The sequence below is a fragment of the Chiroxiphia lanceolata genome, chromosome 1 (assembly GCF_009829145.1).
Source record: "Chiroxiphia lanceolata isolate bChiLan1 chromosome 1, bChiLan1.pri, whole genome shotgun sequence".
NCBI classification, from domain to species: domain Eukaryota; kingdom Metazoa; phylum Chordata; class Aves; order Passeriformes; family Pipridae; genus Chiroxiphia; species Chiroxiphia lanceolata.
In genome coordinates, this window is record NC_045637.1 from 114,177,827 (window position 1) to 114,197,579 (window position 19,753).

Below are 19,753 nucleotides of genomic sequence, written 5' to 3' on the forward strand. Positions count from 1 at the left end.
TTGGTTGCGGTAGCGGTCATGGACACCAGCCAAGGCTCTGAGATCTTGCAATGCAAAAAGTCAAAGGATTCTGTATGTCCAACAGAGGGAAGCTGGTGCTGTGGTGCTGACTGGTGCCCTCTCATTGACTTAAATCTGAAGGTTCATGAGATGGTTCAAGTGGGGGAAGGGAAAGCCTTTCCTGGGAATTGACAGGTTCATAATGCATTTTCCCTGCTTGAGAAATTGTTTATATATTATGAACATTCCTCTTCCAAATATAAAGATTGAATAGGTTTTTCACATTTGGGCTTTCTGTTTTGTTGTTGCTTTGTTTTTGTTTTTGGTAAATAAAGAGAAATTTAGGCCAGATGCCAATTTACTGTAATGACGTTCCACTAATACAGTTCTGCCTTCCTTCAGTTTGAAAAGCATGCAGCATCTTCTTGCTATTTATTACTTCTTCTTTCCCTTGGAAAGAAAAAAAAGCCCACTAAATCCTCACACAGTAAGTCATCCTTATGTTGTGGAATCTCAGGTGTCAGACACATTTTGCAGTAATAGCTGGAGTTGTTCATGGATCATGTTTACGTGCTACAGTAGATATAATAGATGTCAGTTTGAGGTAGGTTACGATGTTTGGGCCTAGCTGCCTATGAGTGGCTGTATAGAGATGCTGATTCTATTTTTCATGTCTTGTATGTTTCTTTTGATTGGTTTTAGATCAGTTGGGCACTAAAAATGGCAACTGGATGAAGTACTGTAAATACGTCAGGTACCATGAACTACAGTACCTTTAGCATTCAATAATGGCAGAGGTCCTTCAACCTTAACTTCCAGCATTTAATCTTTATGGTTGAGAGCTGTCATGCACTACTAACTGCTATACCTCTAGTTTCCTTTGACATTGGCCCGGTCGAAACTCTCAGAAAGGCTGGGATGGGATTTTTAGCCCCAGAGACATTACTGAAAATCTATTTGTTTTGCGTGATGAACGTTTGGAAAGTATGGCTCTCTCATGTGGTCTTTTTCTACTCCAAGCTTTCTGCAGTGAAATTCTCTTTCTTTGGGTCAGAAAAGCATACCCACAAACACTGTTGATGCTCCCTCATGTGATCTATCTTACTGATTTCTAAGGGACAACTTCTCATGCTGGATGAAGAAGAATCAAAGCAGGAGCGAGGTAAAAGGCCAGCAAAAATCAACAGTGAGGCACAGCCCACAGTAGTGAGCTTTTGTTCAGGAACTTCACATCCCTTTGAAATGCCCCTCCCTTTAGAATTAAGAGGGGACAGCTACAGAAGGGATAAATTAGTCGATGGTGGAGCTACTGTGACAGCTCATGCACACACACAGGTCGTGTCCTTCAGATAGTGTCTTTCTTCATATTAGAGCAATTTGGGTGTTGGATCTACTAGCTTGCACTAGTTGCACAAAGAGAAAATAATGCCTAAAGCAGAGGCTCAAAAACTGTTTCAAGGCCAAGTTTAAGTAGCTGTCAAGTGCTTACTTCACAAATTTCTCTAGGTTTCCCTCTTGAGGTGAAGGATGTATTGGGATGGGTGAACTCATTGTCCTGTTTCCCTCCCACAGACATGTTTTAAGTGACTTCATATCTGGTGATCAAAGACACAGGCACCCTTCTAAAGGTTTGGGAGTGCATGAGCTCTGCCACCAGTGTAGGGTTACAGGTTGCTTAGTGTGTTGAATCCTGAGGTGGGAAATTAGTGGAACACAGAGCACATCAGTGCTCGACATAGACTGTAGTAACCTTATCTACTGCTACATGGGCTTGTTGAAGGATAGCACTTGCTACCTTACACATAGTACTGTGCTGACACTTTGAGAATTTCTAGGACATAGGTGACTGTCATGAGGTGAGGCTGTACTGTGTGGATCTACAGCCAGGGTTATATGCCACCAGAAGCCAGGGCAGTGCAGATATGCTCTAATTGGGCTCCACTTCACAGAAGGAGAAATTTAAATCAGACCCCAGCTGCAGTGACCTCAGGGCCCACTGTGCAGGCACAGCCCTACTGTACTGGCTATCTAATTGCTCCCTGCTGCCAGAAATGTCACCTCTCCACATCGATACGATGAAAGCTAAATATTTCATGAGGTACAGGGTGCACAAGTGTTTAGATGCCAAACTGTGGCTCTTGGCTGACTCTCACTGAATAAGCATAATATTAATCCTGGTTTTATTCATATGAAACATAGCTCTGGTAAAGCAAGGCTGCCATTTCAAAAAAAGCCCTGCTACTATACTGAAGCCAGCCAGCACCCCAGGCAGTACAATATTGCACAAGCAACATCACCTTTTTCTGAAGGGTTTCTCTTCTCCCTCTTCACCAAACCTGTGTATCCAGAAGTTCCCTTTCCTCTCTTTCTCCCTTGCCACCCCCAACAGTCCCTCACCCATAGCAGTTGAGATACAAAACAGATGGTTTTCTTTTCTTTCTAGGAGGCTGTCAGAGAAATTACACTTGTCTCAGTCACCATAGCTGTGTCACTCTGAAAGCAAGTGGTTGAGATGAAAATTATATTTCTTGCAACGTGCAGCATCTGGTGCACAGCTGTTGTGCTGAATGAAATACCAAGTTAACAGCAGCGTGTAGCAATCGAAGTTCTCCCCAAAGTAGTATTTCTGAGTTTCTAAATATGCCTCTTAAATTATACTCTGGTGAAAAATCAGTCAAACTCGATCTTTGCCTGTCTCCCTTTCCCTTGTGCCCCATTTCTGCTTCTCCATATTTAGCACAACAAAGTAACAATGAACAGCATGGCCTTTCTCAAAAGCTGATCCCCACCTGCTTATTTACTACAGCAGCTTCACAGTATGGATTGTGCTGCCGGGTATTTTTGTTTAAATGTCTGCTGACTGAAAAGCCCCGGCATTGCTTGGAGACTGTGTTTGACAAAGCTGCTGTAGTGAAAGTACTTGCTCCATCACCTCCTACACTCACTGAACACCTGCATGCTGACAAATGAATCCCAAGAGCTCCCTTTGTAAAAGAAATAAGTCACTGTACCTTTACCTGGCTGAATGGCAATTAGCCTCCCTTCCTTGCATGCTTCCCTCCCTAACTAAAGTTGCTAATGCTGCTGCCTCTGCTTAGACTGCCACTCTTGCCCTCTAAATTGCAGCCAAGCCTGCCCTGCAAAGATGGTGCCTAGGTCTTTCGGGCACCTTTGAAAAGGTTGTCTGCAATCAGGTCAGCCTACTCCAGCGTGTATGTGAAATCATTTCTCTCATAGCCCAATAGTTTAGGAATTAAAGAGGGGTGTGTGTGAGCAGAGGCAGCTCCTTGGGAAGGCTGCGAGGAGAGGACGGAGTCTCATAAGTGACAGATGGGAGAGAGAAAGCAGAGGGGGAGCTGCAGTCATGAATCACTGTAAGGGTATTTCACCAGCTGGCTGCAAAGATAGTCAGACTGCATGAACCAGGGGAAAATCTAAGAAGGAAATGAGAGTAATGGTGCAATGCTGTTGCAGCTCAGTAATAGTGACAAGTCAAGGGAGCTACACCCTGGGAGTTGTATATAACTGCTCTAGATGGAGATGCTAAGCCCGAGTTCTACCCCCTACATATCTGTCCAAGTACTCCTCCTGGGGTTTTGCTGGGGACCTCACCTCTGAAAAGATTACTGAAATAGGGAAACAAAATTCAAGAAATTTGATTCTGGAGATGAGAATTACTGAGGGATGAAATGAATAGGGGAAAATCAGGATGTGGGTGGGGGTTAACTATCACCTTGAAAGCAAAGGGGATGCTGGCTTAGAGAAATCTTTACTTTTCCTGAAATAACTTCAGCTCTTCTTCCAAAGGTTAAAGTGGGTCAGTCTCTTCTAGCTAAACATGCTGGTGATTTTCCTTCCTTATGAAACTCCCTTTATATCCTCTTTTAGGCAGTTGCCTTCTGAGAACAGCAGCAATAAGGTTTGTTTTTGCCACAATCTCCATTTCACCATACTCAGCAAATATGAACAGGAAGGGACTCAGGCATCATCAAAGATAAAAGATTCACAGCGAACAGCTCATATTTATATTAATAAGGTGAGTTTCTAAATGCAAGAAACAGAGAGAGCTCAAGAGACAGAGCAAAGTTCTTTTTTCTCAGGTTTTAAATCTCCTCAGCCACATTTACAAAGTGCTAATGAAACGCTGAGGCTGTGCCAATGCTCTTAGAAACAGGCACGATCACGACTGTTAAATATGGATAGGTTTGCCTTGGAATATGTCAGACTGAGGTTCAGTTCCCGAAACACCACATGTTTTTTCACTGAAATGTTTGACTAGAAAAGATCTTTTTTTTCCCCATGCTTTTAGGCTAGCACTTTCTGCACACATACTCGCTTTGTAGCTTTCCTGGCAGGGTGCAAACAGGGGCAAATCTGTTGCCCACAATACAGCCCACCCAGCAAGACCAAACGTTGGTCAGGCATAGCGGGAGACTGAGATGGATGCATTCCTTCCTCCTGGCACATGGACATCGTGGTGCAGCCACACAGTCATTGTGCAGAGTGGCTTCAGAGACCTCCCTTGTGGTATCCCACAGATGTTGGTAGAGAAACAAGGAGCAGCTATGCACTTCCCAATATCCCTTGGGATATTGGTTTCCCTCCTGTACACTATGTTCCTCACAATATACTGCTCTAGCGTGCAAGATTGTCCTGTCTCTGTGTCTATGGGAGCCCTTCAAGGTGGAACTGAGCAGAGCCCGATGAAAAGGGAGCCTTTGTGGTTTTGGAAGACAGCTAACAGATCTAATAAGAGTTGCATATCTTCTATAATATCCACATTAGTGTTATCTTTCACAGCCCCACTCCTTAGACTGCCTGTGTGAGCCCTGGATTGTGGAGCAATTTTTTTAGAATGAATATTAGACAATTCCAGCAGGCTGAAGAATTTTATATGCAACTTAGTCTTATTTTAGTTCCTGAAGTAAGGTGAAAATCTTCAAACATAGCATATGTAATGCAGATATCTCAACAGCAACTCTTCTGATTTCTAGCACATACAACACTGGGAATTCTGGGGCAGCTTTAGGCAAAGGAGAAATTGAGATTTTGTTTCAGTGAATAAACTCTGAATATGAACAAGCATAGCAGCTTTTCCTGAAGCTGTTCTGATAGTCAGTTCCAATAATTTTTATTTTGCTACTACACTTAATACAGCAAACATCCCTTGATTTCTCATATGGGTGATCTCTTGTGACGTCACAAAGCAGCAGCTGGTGACTTTGGGAAAGCAGGGAAGTTTCTATATCACTATGATGGCTCTTACTGAAATTATCAATTAGTAATTGTAACACTTAACTGGCCCTTACTACATTTGAGAATTAACATTCTATGAAAGTAAATGTGAGGCAGTTATCGCTTCTTGGTTTAAATATTTCCTATTCACTTATGTTTCAAATAATTTTGGATGACATCAACTAGACTGAGTCAATTCATGACTACTCAGGATGTCAGAGGAAAACCAGACTTTAATAATCCTTAAAAGTGATTTACCTAATAGCAGATTTATCTTTACAGCAATTGAGGAGTAATTTTCTTGTGTGCTCAGGTGCTTGGCCTTCAAGCCTGCTCATGCACGTGTACATCTCATGCTGCTGAAGGATTGTTTATTTGCAGCATCCAGATACACTAGAAAAACTGGTGAGATTTAAAAAGAATCACCCTCTGCCAGACAACCACAAGAGCATGTCTGTCTCAACATACTTTTAGAGATAAGAAAACAGATGGCACTTACCTCCGACAGCATTACAGCGAGATGTCATTTCCCAGAGGACCAAAGCCATGGAGTACACATCTGTTTGCTTGAAGGACTCCATGTTTTCCAGGTTCATCCTGGACTCCAAAACCTCAGGGGCCATATACCTTGCTGTGCCAACCTACAGAAGAAGAGATCAAGGAGAGCTTATGAGCTGAAATTGTAGTTCATGTTTTAGATTCTGCTGTGATTTAACTTCAGCTTTCAGGAAAATGGTGCCATTTGACATGTATCCAAAAATTCAGGCCGTAGTTGGCACAGGCCATATTTTCTGCTGCCAGGGGAATCTGGCATTGTCCTGACTACCAACTTACTTGCACCTCTCTTGGTAAGGAAAAACAGAAAGTAGCCCTTTTTAGTTCCTTAATCAAATAATTTTGACACTGACAAGTTTTCCCACTCTTTGGCTATTTACAGATAAACTCTGCCCTTTGGGCCTGAAGCAATTGCTGCAGACCAAGTGTCTTTCAGATGAGCAATAAACAGTTTGTATTGTTTTGCACTGCTTATTATAGTGTTAGCTGTTTCTTTTCGTGGTAGGCTTAAAAGGAAAGTACACGCAGGCCTGGGAGAAGAAACACACAGATACTGAATGTAGAAGCTGTTTTCGATTTGAATCGAAACCAGACTGAAGAGTTGCCCCTGAAAATGTTATAAACCAAAATATTAGTTCAATATGAGGCAAAAGTCAGTGTAAATGGACAGGCTTTTATGTGACCTATGTATAAAAATATGAATACAAAAATACACATATAAATACATGTATACTTTAATAATTAGGAATGAATTAAGTTAACAAATGGGTACACCAAGGGTGGGTCTATTCACAAAAAAGTATAATGCCATCAGACATGAAAACTGTGTCAAAACCTCACAACGTGAAGCAGATCCTGAGTGTGTGTGTGTACGTGCACTGCAGCAGCACCACGAACAGTTACTAACAAGTTCACATGTGCTCACTATAAGTGAGAGGATGGCTGCATCATAACAAAACCTACAATGCACTTCTCTCAGTGTTGCTTTAATGTTTAGAGCCTCTTTGTTTATAAACCTGTTCGCATTAATTTTTAATGATTTTAAATAAAAGCTGCCATAGCATCTTATGGTTTTTTTCACCTTTTCAGCCCGGGAACCCCTCCACCCTTTCAAACTTCTAACTTACCTGCCCGCTGTTAGCCAGGTCATCCACAGACAGAGAAGGGTCCAGCCTCAGGGATAACCCAAAGTCACAGAGACAGCAGGTTAAATCATTTTTCACCAGGATGTTGGAACTCTTTAGGTCTCTGTGTACAATAGGGGTTTTGGGACGACCACAGGGTGTGTGATCGCTATGCAGATGGGCAATCCCTCGGGCCAAGGACCCACCCAGTTTCCAGAGGTCCTCCCAGCTGATAATGTGTCGTGTGAGATACTCCTGCAAGTTTCCTTTAGCATGGAATGCAGTGATCAACCAGTACTGTTTACCAAGATCTGTCTTACGTTCCTCTGCTGTCAAGAACTGGAGGATGTTCTCATGCTTGAGGTTTACATCTGAAAAAATGTCTTTCTCAGTTTTCCAGGAGGCATATTCTTCATAGGGGAAAATCTTGACTGCCACGGTTTCATACTGTTCTGATGTGTTTTGCTTCAATTTGGCTTTATACACTTCAGCAAACCTTCCTTTGCCAACAACAATGTCCAACTCAATGGGCAGCAACTCCGTGTTGTGGTTGATGTTGTTGGCACAGGTAGAGCTGATGTCTGAGCGGTCATCATCTAACATAATGGCACAAACATCACTGCAGTCCTTATGTTTCCTGGGCTTAACATTTTTTTCCCATGCCTTGTTGAGTTTCCTCTTCTTATGAGTGCGGTAGGCATAAAAGATAACAATGACAGCAACAGAAATCACCAGTAATGGGACAAGACTTATGATTGTGACTTTGGAAATTTCATCTTTCTCCTGTGGCTTTTGAGGGTCGTCTGTAAAGAACAAAAGAAATGCATTAAATTATATCATAGGTTTATACATAGAGGAGGCTGACAATAATTATAATTTTTATCCAGAATGCAATATATTATCTTATACACTAACAGTAAGTAATAAAAATGGTTACTGCCTTCTTGCTTCAAAATGTTATTTTGTATATAGGCCTCTGCTTACCAGGACTTCCCTGTCTGCTTATTTTATAAAAAGCCAGAACTGAATGAGAAAGAACGTAATTTAGTAACTTTGTTCTTCTCTCAGGCTTTAATGCATTATGGATGAAACCTCTTCTTTCCTGAATACAATAGACAAAGTTTCTTGCACTTACTCTGTCAATGTGTTCCTGAAAGATCTGCTCATTTAACCAGTCATTATTAGAATACACTAGTTTTTCCAAGATAAATAAATAGAAAATGCAATCTGTGAACTCCCGCTTTCCCAGTTATCACTCCAGATCTAGTACATTTTAACATATTTTAGCAGTAAAGTTATCTTCAGGAAGCCTGTTCACACAAAACTTGCCAATATATATGGCAATATTCAGGCACAATATGTATGCCTGCATACTTATCTGAAAAGAAAAAGCTCATTCTCATACTTTGATGTATGTGAAAGACTGTTGCTAGAACAAATTCAAACACCTGCATGTAAACAGGTATGTCCAGAACTGTCACCCCACCCCAAGTACTTTTGCATGGATTTATGTATCTGAACACTTCCTCTGTTTGTCACTTGTTGACTGTACACTCGCTGTCCTGCTGTAAAGCAGTAGATGGTTCACTCCAAACTCCATGTCTGGTGCAGTGCACACACTAACACATTCTGGGGTGTAACATATAGGAAAGAGAAGAACAACAGGGACCTATTCTAGAATACGGAGATATTCCAGGAAAAGTATGGATCATTATCCTAGAGATGGAAACTGCCCTGTCACCTCTAAAAATTATCTTCTAGTTCAGTATTTCTTAGGGAAGACAAACAGTTTAAAAGGGAACAGTTTTCCAAAAATAGATTAAAAGTGGGTCGGAGTTCATCTGAACCTGATTTGATCGAACGCATGGAAATGTCTCAGTCTATTTCTTCCTTTTGAGTTGGACAAAATGTACTATATTGTCTTTGCATGAGGGAGGGGATTGACTAGAAGAAGTCCTGGGAGTCAAACCTGAATGGACTAAAACAACTGAAGCTGCAACTGCAGTAGAGCAAGCGGCTTTTGTTGGCAGCACGGCGCCCTAGTGGATGCATACAGCCATGTCACTGACTCAGGTTCTGTGCATCAGGCCAAATAAGTCAATATGAAAAGGAAACGTTCAATAAGCTCTGAAGGGAAGCTGTCACTAACTACATCAGCCATAGGCCTCTACTTCCCCTACTCGGTGCCTCTCAAAACGAAGGTGAGCAATGCTAAAAGGGACGGGAGAAAAGAGTTTACAATTAGAACAAGGGGTACCTCTGTCCCTCCAATTTCACTTGTAATCACTTTTCTGTTTAAACCCAGTTGGCAAGCAGCAGGAAACAAGAGCTATTCAAAGGCAGGTGACAGGACATCTGAAGAGTGTATTCTTTTTTTATTTGGAAAAAAGCTGAATCCTGAACCAGGATGTGCTTCCTCTGTTTAAAAGGTTCTCCAACCAGATGTAGATCGAATAATTAAATCCTAACCTCTCTCATAGGATTTCAGGGAAGAGGAAGTGCCTTTCTAGCACTGGCATTCCCTAGCACAGGTCAATGGCATGCACTAGCAGCATCTACAAACAAAGAATATATTTCCTCCATTTAAGCAAAAGATTATTTTAAGTCAATCTCTCCTTCCAGATCTATACAAACCACAAATCCTTGTTCTCCAGTGATTTCTCTTGGCAACAAGATGTTAGCAAATTTAAAAATTCTTAAATTTAAAATTTAAAAAAATCTCCCACACCTAAAAGTTCATCACAAGTTACAGGCACCACTTCTGCTTTTCAACTTGTTACAGAGGGGGAAAAAAACCCTCAGTTTTTTTATGGCCCTTACAGGAGGAATATATTTAGAAAGTCCAGCGTCACTGTCGGTAAACAGAAGATTTGCATTGCTTATTCCCATGTGCATTCTTTGCTTTCAGAAAATCTGCTTTATAAAGAACTTGGAAAACACCTCGGTGGAGTAGTACAGACTACTTTGTGGGACAGCGGTTTTGGAGTTTTGGCTGCAAGCAGGCCACAACTGAATGACACGACTGATCTGTAACAATGAGAGAAAATGATTTTATTGAACATTCAGGGTTCTATTTTGTTGGGTTTGGTTTGTTTTTGTTTTTTATTGGCCACAGAAAAACATTCTTGAAGCTTGGGCTCTGCCCTTGGAACAGAGTAATATGTCATCTATATCATGTGGTATACTCTTTTACAGAGATGAACATGTCTTTTTAGGGCCTTTTAAGCCATTTTTCTTTGCCACAGGGCTGCAATATGTAGACCAGATATTTGAAATACAAATGTCTTTCTAAATGAGTGACAAAACCCCCAAGATGTATTAGTTCTCTTTCAGATTTCTCCCCATGAGTCCAAGCAGTTGGAGGTAGCTGGAAGCATTTCCAGATTCGAGAAGTAACTCACCCAAAGCCCTCACTCCTTGATTGTTCTGGCTACCTGCATGAGGATTTCTGATTGTTCCTATAAGGCCCTAGAGCAGGCTGTGTTATTTTGGCCTACATCTGAGAACTCTCCAGCAGACTTCACAGCCTCTTCAGCTCTTTCTCTTTTTGCACAAGAGAAAGCTCTGCTTGTGGTGCAGGGGGATTTCTGGGTGGAAGGGAAAAAATGTTGATGCTGCAAATGTTACTTGAAAAAGAATGAGAAAAAAATTTAATCAAAGCAGAAGCTGAGCAGTTTGGCCACTTCCCCTGAGCACCCTATCATGCTGCACCCCTGCTGCAAAGTGACACATCCGCTTTGGCACCGTCCCTTGGAGGAAGCAGGGGGTGAAAAGCATACAGCTACACATCCCCACCTAAAGCAGCAGGGATGAAGGCTCTGCTAATTTTTTTGTATTTAAGACAGCAGGCAGGTCCTACTCAAGGTTTGGGAAGTGCAAGAATGAGCAGCCATCAGGGTGTCAGGACTGACAAGGCTGAAGTCTGAGCTTAGGAAGGAATTGAGCTTCCTGACAGCAGAATTAAAGGAGGTAGCAGGAGCAAAGAGCTGGTGGCACTGAGGTGTGGCCTGAGCAAGACACTTCTGGAACTGCCTTTGATTTTGACTGATGATATGAGAAGAATCAAATCAGCCATTCCAGCACAAGCTAAGGATGGGATACTTCTCTGTTGAATCTGTGTACAAAATCAGGACAGGATCAAAATTCAGAGCATAGCTGTATGTTTTCATAGTGGCTAGCCAACATTTTCTGGCTTGACTACAGGAATCTAAGAATAAATACGTTCATTTGCTTATAAATAAATACACATGACTCAAACCCCATAATTTAAAAAATGGGTGTGCAGCTTCCTCTTTCTGAGCATGGAGTGAGCAAAACCCAGCTGCACAGGCAGGCAAGGAAATGGTTAAATGAAGCAGCCTTTCATGTTTTGCAAACATGCTCCTAAATAACTTTCCCCACCCAGAACTATTATTTAGTCAGATCAGTCCTTTCTTAAGCTTCAAAAGAGCCTATTAATATAGCATAACAATAGAGAAGTTGAGCTAAAAGAAAGCTTCCTGTATGCAGTTTAAAGTAAGCAGGAGCCATCTGCACAACCCTTAATGTTACCTAAGCCTCGAGGGAACAGAACTCAAGTGCCAAGGACAATGAAAACACTGTATAGCCCCTATTCAGTCATGAAGCTTCAAAGCACAAGAGCCTGCAAATTCTTTAGGTTGGATTAGGTGCCTTTGATTGAGCTTTAGTGTCACTGAACTTTGGAAACAAGAAATAAAACAATGGCAATGAAATGAGGACACACACTTGAATGCGCAGGGCAGCAGAATGCCCTGCCAGTACTGACAGAACTACTTCCTTGCTGTCTGCTGCTTTTCTGAGTTCTAAAGTTGCTTTTTATTGAACTGCTAGTGAAAGCCACAGAGCAGGGCAAGAATATATTTCATATTAGCAGAATTCAGGTTATACATATCGATAGTGATGTACTGCGAGCTTTTCCAGTGTCTTAAAAATCCCCAGAAGCACAAAGTCACAAAACTTGGTTCCAGACTCAGGACTGTGATCTAGTTATTTCGCAAGCTCCCAAGACACAAAGCAGCCCTTTGAGCTGACTGGAGGACAACTCCATTTTGTAGCAATTCTGAGGTTTCAAAGTTTGGTTTGAATTCCACACTGGAATAAAAACTAACACTTTTTGAATGTTTTTGCTTAAACAGAATTTCTGTTCAAATGTTGCAGTTTGGCAAGAGGTGTATGTGAGTGCTGAATCCCCTTCAGTGAGAGAACTGCTATGGACTACAGGAGCTTCAAGTTCAAGACCTGTTCTTTTTGGTTCAGGAGAGAGCTTTGCATCCCTGCGTACTCTGAATTAGAAAAAAATATGAGTTTGAACCTTATGTGCGTACTGATTTCTGAGCAAGGCACAAAGCAATAAAATATGGAAAAGCCTGCCCATCCCTTTAGTGCTTCTGGATGAAAGCTAGTTCCACAAAATGCCTCATTTTCAGTGAAATGAAATTTCCTCTGAGCAGCTGTTTGGGGTAACTTAATTTATCTCTATTGAAGAATCCTTAAGTGAAAATGAAATTCTGTAGCTGTATCTCCTGTACCTTCCTGATTTTGGTCTTTTTAGAATTAAAATTGCCTGTAAATCTTCAGCAAAGCATTTTTTTATGGAAAGCATTGATTTTTAAAAGAGAAGCTCTGCTTCTGACATTCCTATACTTTTCCCTGAAACCCTTATCTTGATGAAGAAAGTGGTCTGAAAGTTGATCTAACTTTTAAAAACTTCTGCTAGTTTTACAGGCATCATTTTGGAGGTTTTGTGAATGGGGATGGGGAGTTTTATAGGGGGTTGGGAGGGTGTTTCCTTAGGAAAATTGTTGATCCTGACTTAAAATACTTGACAATAATCAAACTCAAATGCTGCACCTCAAACTAACCTGTAATTCTTTACCTTGATAGTTTCTTGGAAATATTTTAATTTTCCATACTTGCTGGAGATGAAGATATTGTTTTTTAATTTAACAGGAAATCAGTTCCACCCCTCACTCAGCTCTATGCTGAACCAACTGATGGCAGAAGACAGAGATTACTGAATTTGAAAATTAGAGTGGCTTCTGTCTTGCTATCCAATGGAATATAAACCCTGACATTTCTTGTAGTCTTTCTTGAAAGTTGAATTCCTTCAGCAAATTCCTGAATTTTAAAAGAGCTTTTTTTGGATTAAGTAAACCAAGTCTGTCAAGGCCAGTAACTTGTGCTTGAGCTGTATGTCTTCATCTTTTAGTCTAAAAGGAATATTACCAGGTTATCCAAAACAGTATCTTGTCTCCTGGAGAGGCACTACCTCCGGTAATTGATAGGTCTGCCTGGCCTGCTACAGAATCATAGAATTGTTTAGGTTGGAAAAGACCTCTAAGATCATTGAGTCCAAGTGTTAAACCAGCACTGCCAAACCACGTCCCTAACTGCCACATCTGCACATCTTTGAATATCTCCAGATATGGTCACTCAACCACTTCCACAGGCAACCTGTTCAAATGCTTAACAACCCTTTTGGTGAAGAATTTTTCCCAGCTATCCAATCTAAATGTCCACTGCTGCAACTTGAGGTCATTTCCTCTTGTTCTATTCCTTCTTAACTGGGAGAAGAGGCTGACCCCCACCTCACTACAACCTCCTTTCAGATAGTTGTAGAGAGCCATAAGGTCACCCCTGAGCCTCCCTCTCCCCAGGATAAACTACCCCAATTTCCTCAGCTGCTCCTCATCAGACTTGTGCTCCACACCCTTCACCAGCTCCTTGCCCTTCTCTGGACACACTGCAGCACCTCAATGTCTTTCTTGTTGTGAAATAACAGAAAACAGGACTCAAAGTGCAGCTTCACCAGTGCTGAGCATAGAGGGACGATCCTTTCCCCCAGGCAGCTCTCCAGTCTCTCATCCCCAAGCTTGTAGCACCGCATGGGGCTGCTGTGATCCAAGTGCAGGACCTGGCACTTCACCTTGTTGAACATCATACAATTGGCCTCAGCCTCTTCAGATCCCCCTGTAGAGCCTTCCTACCCTCCAGCAGTTCAACACTCCCACCCAACTTGGTGTCATCTGCAGACTGGCTGAGGGTATACTCAATCCCCCATTGACAGAGATATTAAACAGGACTGTCCCCAATACTGAGCCCTGGGGAACACAACTTGTGACTGGCCACCAGCTGGATGTAACTCCATTCACCCACACGTTTTGGGCTAGACCATCCAGACAGTTTTCTACCCAGCAAAGAGTCCACTTGTCCAAATCATGAGCAGCTAGTTTCTCCAGCAGAAATGATGTGAAAAATTTTCTAGAGTCTAGGTAGACAATATGTATAGCCTTTCCCCCAAAGATAGTAGAAGTAGCAAGGTAAAGCAATCTCTAGAGCCTGTTTCTAAAGCTATTTTTCTAAAATACTGTCATCCACATGGTTTAGAATTTTTGCCCTAAGGATGTTTACTCAAAGGTATGGGAACTTTTCACTTGATCTTTTGGGTATTTGGCCACCTGAATGTTGTTCTGCAGTCAATAAATGGCTGGCAAACCAGACCCAGCTCTCAGAGCACTTAATGCATATCCTTGCCCGGTGCCACCACTAACCTCTTCTCCTGAGAAGTAGTAAGGCAAAAGCATGAGCAGTTTTGGAGACCTGTAGCGCACTCACTGCTGCTCTCCCCTGCAGGCCAGCAGTTTTGCCCTTGGCACGTGACTACCCAGGGTACCAGGACCCAAGACTTCTCTGTAATACCTAGGGAAAATCCCCAGTTACATGACCCAGTCATACGTGTTACATTTTGGAAGAGTCATGCATATACATCTGTCACCTGATGGGAATGGCTGCATCTTAGTCACAGGGGTGGGAGGCAGGCAACTTGATTGCCTCTGGGTGTCTTACTTCAGCGAAAAGGCTGGGCAGCAATGATGTAATGGATATTTCATCTATTGTAAGCAGAATTTCGTTTTTCAACTGATTGCCAAGCATGCTATTCAGCACCCAGGAGGTTTAAGAAACTCTTAAGCTCTAAGACAGAACAAATAGTTTGTTGCTGTTCTTATTCCCTCACTGCTGGCTAGAAAGTGTAATTCCTTGATTTGCTGGCACAGCACTCCTTTGCTTAAAATCTCCCACCCCCAGATGCATTCCCTTCTTATCTCTCCCATTCTAACAGATCATTTCACTGTGTCTACATGGCATCTCTCACACATTTTGACTTTTGTAGCTGAGCTTTCCTACTCAGTGATATGAGAGCCGACATATTCTAAATTTACATGATGTGACTGTTTTTCTGTGATACATGGCTAAGTTATACAGCTTGGGTGTCTGCTGCTGTTTGCTGGTGGTTTTCTGGAACAAATCAATCTCTCCAGTTTCAATATGTTCCAACAGATGCCACACATTAACCACTATTTTTATTCTCAGCCTGAGTTTCACCCCTCCAACCTTTCCCAAAATATTATGTTGCCAGTGTTAGTTACAGTTTGTTTCTGTCTGTAATTATTAAAGTCTCTTCCATGACAACCTGATAAAAGGTTGGCCACATTCCCACACTTATTAAGCTCTCAAGTGATGCAAATTGTAACAAATATGCCAACCAGACTGGAAGAGTGCTGCCTAGTTTGTTTTTATACAAATTTGTAACCAAGCTGGAATGGTTATTTTCCTAGGAAGCAAACAATATAAATAATACAGAGCAAACCAAAATTTTGGCTTCTTTAGCCTCTTTCCATTCTATTTCCTTTCTATCCCGCTAAGTGATTCAGACATTCAGCATTAGACAGCCTCTCCTTTGGTTACACACAGCTGCAGGCACTGGGTGGGACTCTTGTGCCTGCAAATACCTAAGAGGAAACATAGAGAACAAAGCCAATATACAAGCAGTGAGAGGCTGTGTGACGCGTTATGTAATGCTACTGACCTCTTTTATGGGGCAGCTGGAAGACAGTTACCTTCTGAACATGTTAGTTGGATAACAGAAAAAGAGATTAATGAAAGCCTTTGTTAAAATCCACTTGGAAGCAGTCCAGCTGTAATCATCTCCCTTCTGTTTTTCCTTGAGCACCGGACAACTCATCACATAAGTATTTATGGTCTCATGACTGGGCACAGATCTTAAGTCTGCTCTTAAGTTTGAGATCCTTCTATGTAGTCAAGTAAAATCACTAACACTTTGACTCTAGTAAGGAGAGGAAGAGGAGAGAAAGAAAGGAAAAGACAGGGGCAACATGTTAGAGACAAGTGAGAGATATCAAGTTAAGGAAACTCTAAAACATCATCCATATCTCCTGTGATCTGGGCACAGGACAAGGCATTGCACAGGCATGCTTGCAGTGCTTCAGGCAGCAGAACAATACTAGCTCTCCCAGGTAACAACCATACACAGTGAGCAATCACAGCTCTTGACACACTGCAAATCCATAGACTGTAATTTGTTTGGGCAAATGACTCACCCACAATTGATTAATCAAATACTTACATCTCTTACACTCTCAATTAGCCAACTTTGTGAAACCATGATCAATGTGAAGATTGTTAGCAGCACAACGCTCTCCCTTCCTTGGCACACTTCCCCAGTTAGCTTCATTATTCTCATAAACTCTTGTTGACCTGCCATTCACGTCTATCACTGAAGTTTTGATACTACAAGGCAACTATCTGGATGATTCAGAATTTGTACACATTGTTGCTGCTACAGATTTCTCCCATATTTGGGTGAGGTGGGAATGCCCAAAATAATGACCTCATCTTGCAGGACATGAGCAATAAACATAGTCTACCTGAAAAATCCCACAGACATCTTGGTTTCAAGCTGCATGAAGATCTGCATCCCATGGCAAGACAGGTGATGATAAAATATTACTGCCATGTAAGTTATTAGAATGAAACAACCGTAAACCAAATAGAGCTGTGTTAAAATCCTGTTTCCAGATTTTGAGTTCTCTGCATTGTTGCTTGGATTTGAATTTGATGCCCAGGATAACAACTGCATATATACTGACAACAGTACTTAAAGGATTTGTTTTTCTGTTTGCAATCTCCAGTGCTGGGTCACCCTTTTGCACATCACTGAATGAAAGTGCCTGAATGAGCTGCATAAAAGGAAGAAGTTGCATGGCATAGCAGGTAGGTCACGCGCTTTGTAGCCGAGGAAATGAGATTCCTGCATATTACTAAGATTGCCTAGTCATCTCTGCCTGTGGAAAATGGGTGAGATGTAGGACTGGAAAGGGCCCTGTCCTGCTTGGTCCTTTTGGGTAAACAAGCCTTGACCTCAGTCAAGGAACTCAGGATTGTTAATAAAAACCAACTTTGTTAGACAGTTGTTGTGCTCGCACTGGCTGATGAATAGAGGCTGGAAGATGGTGTGGCAAAGGGAAGGCTGAGGAACAGAGCTTCCCAAACATCAAAGGAGGACTGAGACTGTGCAAACAACTACAGATAGACCTGGTTCATCACAGTAGGTCAAAGCATAAGAAGGTAAAGCAAGATGTAGATGATCCACTAGACACAACCAGACATCAGGGAGGAAAAAACCCTGGTAGTCTAGAGCTCATTTTTTCCATGACAGTAGGGCCAGGCCTCTGTCTGCTGCCTAGTCAACCTCTAGCCACCCAGGGCCTTTTCACCCTGATTTTAGTTAATCTTTTCCAGTGGTTTTGCTCCCTGGCTTTGCGTTTGGGTAACACTGACATTAGACTTTTGAATAAATAATAATTACAACACACTGGCATTGAGTTTTGCTGTGAGAAGCATTTTTCCACCACAGGGCTGTAAGCTGCTTGCCAGTGATTCACAATTTTGTTTGGCAAAAAGGGGATGTATTAACAAACAAATACACAGTAGTCAGATTTACAATGGTTACCTGTCTCCTTTATATTATTTCTCCAAGAACTATAGAACATTGTTTGGAGTGATTCTGCACACAGTGCAGAATAAGGTGCCTGTGGCCTGAAACACCAGGGATCTGAATCAGGGTCAGCCCCCTGATACAGCAGAACTACAGGCATGTTTAGGTGCATATCTGACTGTGTCTTTGTTATTTTGCAGACTGGCCATTTAAATGAAAGTCCATACAAGAAACAGGCATTTGATTTGGATGTAACTATTTCAAACATTTCTAAAGACACGCTTGGGTGAGTCACAACACCTCCCAGTACCCAAAACCTTTAGGTGTTTGTGTCTAAAAATGGAGTCATGAGATTTGCCCTTCACATTCAAGACTGATATGAGCCAACAGTGTTATAAACCAATTCTTCCACAAGCAATAACAGCCCAGCTGTGAATCACTAAAACATAGTGACTAACCTCAGGTGGAAATTAGAACTCGTTGCCTTACCCATAATTTTCTTTCTTACCTCAGAAAAACCAGAAACAAATTAAATCTGGTCTGTCTCAAGTGTGTATGCAGGAAGAAGAGGTAGAACACTAATCATTTATAGCAACAGCTTGAAAGGAAAGGCTGTGATTAACAGGTGAAAAATTACAATCTTTTTTATCATCTCTATTTCTGCTAATAAATGAGTAAAATCACTGTTTGATCAGGCTTTTTTAGAGTAGCTTTTGTCTGCTCTCTAAAACTACAGAATATGCAAAACCACTGCAAAAAATTCTTGCTCTGGTGGACAAAAAATGTTGAGTAAAAAAAAAAAAAAGGCAAGAACAATGTATGGAATAGATTTGGATGACAGTCATTCCAAAGGCAAAATTATTACAGGCTATTATCTAGTTGTCTGGAGGAGCCATGGACCAGCTGGCTGTGATGTTCTGCTCAAAGTTAAACACAGACAGGAAACCGCATGTCTGATACTGTAAAAATCGTTTGTCTTCCTGCCATGGCTAACCAGGCAAGCAACCCAATGGGGCTGTTTTCATTTAAAAGAAACACTAATCCACAACAATAAAAAAAGGAATGACAAAGCCTCAATTCTCCCCCCTTCTGACTGGAGTTAATGCCTGTGTTTGTGAATGAACTGGAAATGTTACAAAGTGAAGTTTTACATTATTTTAATTTTTGTCTGTAGTTATTCACTTAATACATATGAATGCAGCACATGGTTTTCATGAGTCACCTAGAGTGCTTACAGCACATGACCTAGAAGGAAAAGCTCCACTCAGAGAAGTGAAAGGAATTAGGGTAAAAAGACTGGGTTTAAATTTATACTACTCCTTTTAGGCTACTCTGGAAATGTGAGTGGGGCTGCAGAGTTGCTGGGAATTAAGGCACTTGGTGTTGAATTTCTAGAACAGTTTTCATAAACATACACACTGAAGACACACATTTATCACGGTGATTGCCTTCAGCTATACAGCTCCAGGAGAAACAGCTATAAGATGACTAATTCATAACAAATTAGCCAAAATCCACAAGGGTGTGGTTCATGCTGTACAAAAACACTAGACAGCTAACACAGAGTAAGATCTATTCACTGGGAACACATTCTCTTAAAAAAAATCAAGGCAATCTGTTAGAATTAGGTCCTGGATCTACCCCCTGTGCTCACATCAATACCAGTATATACTCCAAACTCTTTAAAGCTCACCCACGTGAGGGCTGGTCACACAACCACAGATCAGCAATCAGGTTGTCTGGTTTCAAATCAGGCTTGGGGAGGGAATAAGGAGGGAATAAGGGAATATGGGACCAGATATGGATAGACTGAGCCAAGGGAAAAAAAGACTTGCTAGCTTTCTCTTGGCTAATTTGTTGTGGTTTTGTGACCTAAACTAGTTCGCCTTCTTGGAGGACTGGGAAGTGAGAGCTAGAAGTCACTCACACAGTTGTCCACCTCAGTGCAGTCACACACCATGTTTTCCAGGAATAGAAAAAGTGTCCCAACCCTTTGTTATCTCAGGTAACGAGGATCTAATTA

At 41.6% G+C, this 19,753-nt stretch overlaps 1 protein-coding gene across 1 annotated transcript in view; it reads right to left on the reverse strand.

The window, feature by feature from the left end:
- The window catches only part of TGFBR2 (transforming growth factor beta receptor 2), a 59,070-nt gene that overhangs the window by 8,693 nt on the left and 30,624 nt on the right, over positions 1 to 19,753 (reverse strand). The window contains exons 4-5 of the mRNA XM_032705790.1: positions 6,918 to 7,717; positions 5,735 to 5,876 (exon numbers count right to left, since the gene is read on the reverse strand). Of these exons, the coding sequence (XP_032561681.1) occupies positions 5,735 to 5,876; positions 6,918 to 7,717 (942 nt within the window). The remainder of the gene's footprint in view (positions 1 to 5,734; positions 5,877 to 6,917; positions 7,718 to 19,753) is intronic.